This window comes from Brachypodium distachyon, chromosome 1, assembly GCF_000005505.3.
Source record: "Brachypodium distachyon strain Bd21 chromosome 1, Brachypodium_distachyon_v3.0, whole genome shotgun sequence".
NCBI lineage: Eukaryota > Viridiplantae > Streptophyta > Magnoliopsida > Poales > Poaceae > Brachypodium > Brachypodium distachyon.
The window spans coordinates 57,609,407-57,611,708 of record NC_016131.3 but is presented as its reverse complement, the minus strand read 5'-3'; the positions used below and the strand labels follow the sequence as shown (position 1 = coordinate 57,611,708).

General features: G+C 48.7%; 1 protein-coding gene across 1 annotated transcript; it reads left to right on the top strand.

Moving 5' to 3' along the window:
- Nucleotides 1–363: 363 nt before the first annotated feature.
- On the top strand, nt 364–1,432 carry LOC106865807 (zinc finger protein 3). The gene is made up of 2 exons (XM_014896627.2): nt 364–568; nt 720–1,432. Exon 2 carries the CDS (start codon nt 749–751, stop codon nt 1,202–1,204), a length of 456 nt encoding a protein of 151 aa, XP_014752113.1. The 5' UTR covers nt 364–568; nt 720–748; the 3' UTR covers nt 1,205–1,432.
- Nucleotides 1,433–2,302: the final 870 nt, after the last annotated feature.

Genomic DNA, 2,302 nt, shown 5'->3' with positions numbered 1-2,302 from the left:
CAAGCATTCTCTCAAAATAAAATATTTAAAAATACTTTTGTCTATAAACTAGCCTTTAGAGCCTTTTAACTATCAAAATAATTAGTTTTTTCAAAACAAATACAAAAACCAAATTATGGGGTAGCTTTATAAATGCATTAAACCCCTTTTTATGCCCAAACCCTGATGGGTCAAAATGCAATTAACCAAAAGTAAGAAAAGAGTCAGATTCAAATAAAAGCACTTTTGTTAAAGGGGTTTCTGGGTTAAACTTTAGAGTTTTAAATGTGATTAAATGCAAAGGTGGCATGATGCTTATGAAATGCAATGCATACGAAGGGTTTTGAAAATTTGGGATGCTACAAAAGTTAATTATTTCCTTGATTCAACCATGTCGTATCTATCACAGCATCACTCTTCTGGAAGCTGCCGGCACAGTTACAGCTAGCTAACTAACTCGGGGCTTGCATATATAATTGGCCCATCCTACCCAACCAGTGGAGCACCCAAATTAAAGGTCGTGGATCCAGTGGTACCTGCAGCTAGCTAGTGTATAGGACTCCTCAGCTGAATTCAGCTCAGACCTCAGGTACGTACACGTTTCACAAAAGCCCAACAAGCCCAACATAGATCATCATCCATTTCCCATTCTTCGCAAACATCTTTGCCTTGTCTCTTTGAGGAAAGACAGCCTTGTCTATTTGAGGAAAGGCAGGTTAATTTGTTGGAGACGGCTGCAGGTGCCACTCTCTCTCTGCTGGCATTTGGAATGGAGTGGCCGTCTTCGTCTCCGCTGACGACGAAGGTGGAACTTTCGCTGAGGCTGGAGCCGGCGGGCGGCGGCGGCGACTCCGTGGCGCCGACGGCGCGCGTGGGCTGCAAGGACGTGCGTCTGTTCCCGTGCCTCTTCTGCGACAAGACGTTCCTCAAGTCGCAGGCGCTGGGCGGCCACCAGAACGCGCACAAGAAGGACCGGGTCGGAGCCTGGAACCCGCACGTCTACGCCTGGGACGCCGCCCCCGTGGCCGCCCACGGCGGCGGCAGCAGCAGCTCAGCGGCCATGGCCATGGAAGTGCGCCATGGAGGAGTGGCAGTGGCAGTGCTGCCTGACAGCGGCCATGGAGGTGTTGTCTGGAACAGGGGCATCATCGACGCTGCGCCGTCGATGGCCGCCGTGCCCGCGCGGTCTGGCACTGGCGAGCTTGACCTCGAGCTTAGGCTGTAATTCAGCTGAGCTGAGTTTGATATATTCTGCCCCCTGCCCCCCTCACAACAAGGTCAGGAATGTGTGCATCGCAGGGATTTTTTCATGGCAAATTTTGGATAATTAGTTCCTGGCAGAATGTACGGTTACTTGTCAGCATTGCGACCTCGGGTTGTTGTATAAATAATTTGCAAACGGATCGATCGGATGCACCTGAGCCCATTTAAATACAAGCAGCTGGCTGTTTCTGTTTTACTCCCTCCGTCCCAATATATGAGACACGCACGAGTTCTAAGATCGTCAATTTAACTACCAAAATATAAAGTATTTGGTTTCATTTTTTATATTTGTTTGGGGCGCCGTGTTAGAGTGATCTCCTACCGTATGGGCCCAACGGCCCACCGGGCCTAGATCTGACGCGTCCTGATCGGGGCCGCACAACCCAATATGGTTGGCGGGCCCCTGTCACGCTGCACTATATAAAGAGGTGGGGAGCCGGGGCACGCACTACGAGGTTCACTGCGTTGCCGTCCAGCCCACCGAACACACCCCTACCGATCTAGGGTTGCGCAGACAGCGACAGGAAGTGCCGCCGCCACCGCCGTCGCTCCCCGCCGTCGTCAGCACCTCGCCCTCGCGCCCTCGCCCTTGACATGGCCGCGCCATCAAGCTCTTCGTCCAGTCAAGGAGAAGGTACTCTTCCCTCTCTCTCGATCCACATATCTGAATCCCAATATGATTCACAGAAATAGCATTCTATCAGATTGATCTACACCTAGAGATATCTAGGATTCAACACGCCGGTCATACGTATTTTTTGGTTTCTTCTGTCCATCATTCTGCACTTGCTTTATCGATCTGTTAGAAATATTTTTCTTCAGATATGAATGATATGCCAGCCTTTGGAAAACCAATTTTCACGTTTTTAAAATGGATGAGATCTCCAAAATATAAGGAGTCGCGCTGCTCAAATAGAGCATCCAAACTGAAACACAATTTTCATCACTATGTCTTTTCTGACGAAATCTTTGAAACTAGATCTGGATTGAATATGTGCCGACGGCTTTTTTAATTACTAGAAAAAAGAACTTTCTATGAACATTTACCACCGACGGAAGC

Coding starts and splice junctions, on each gene's coding strand:
- LOC106865807 (XM_014896627.2), top strand. CDS start 749: ATGGAGTGGCCGTCTTCGTCTCCGCTGACGACGAAGGTGGAACTTTCG.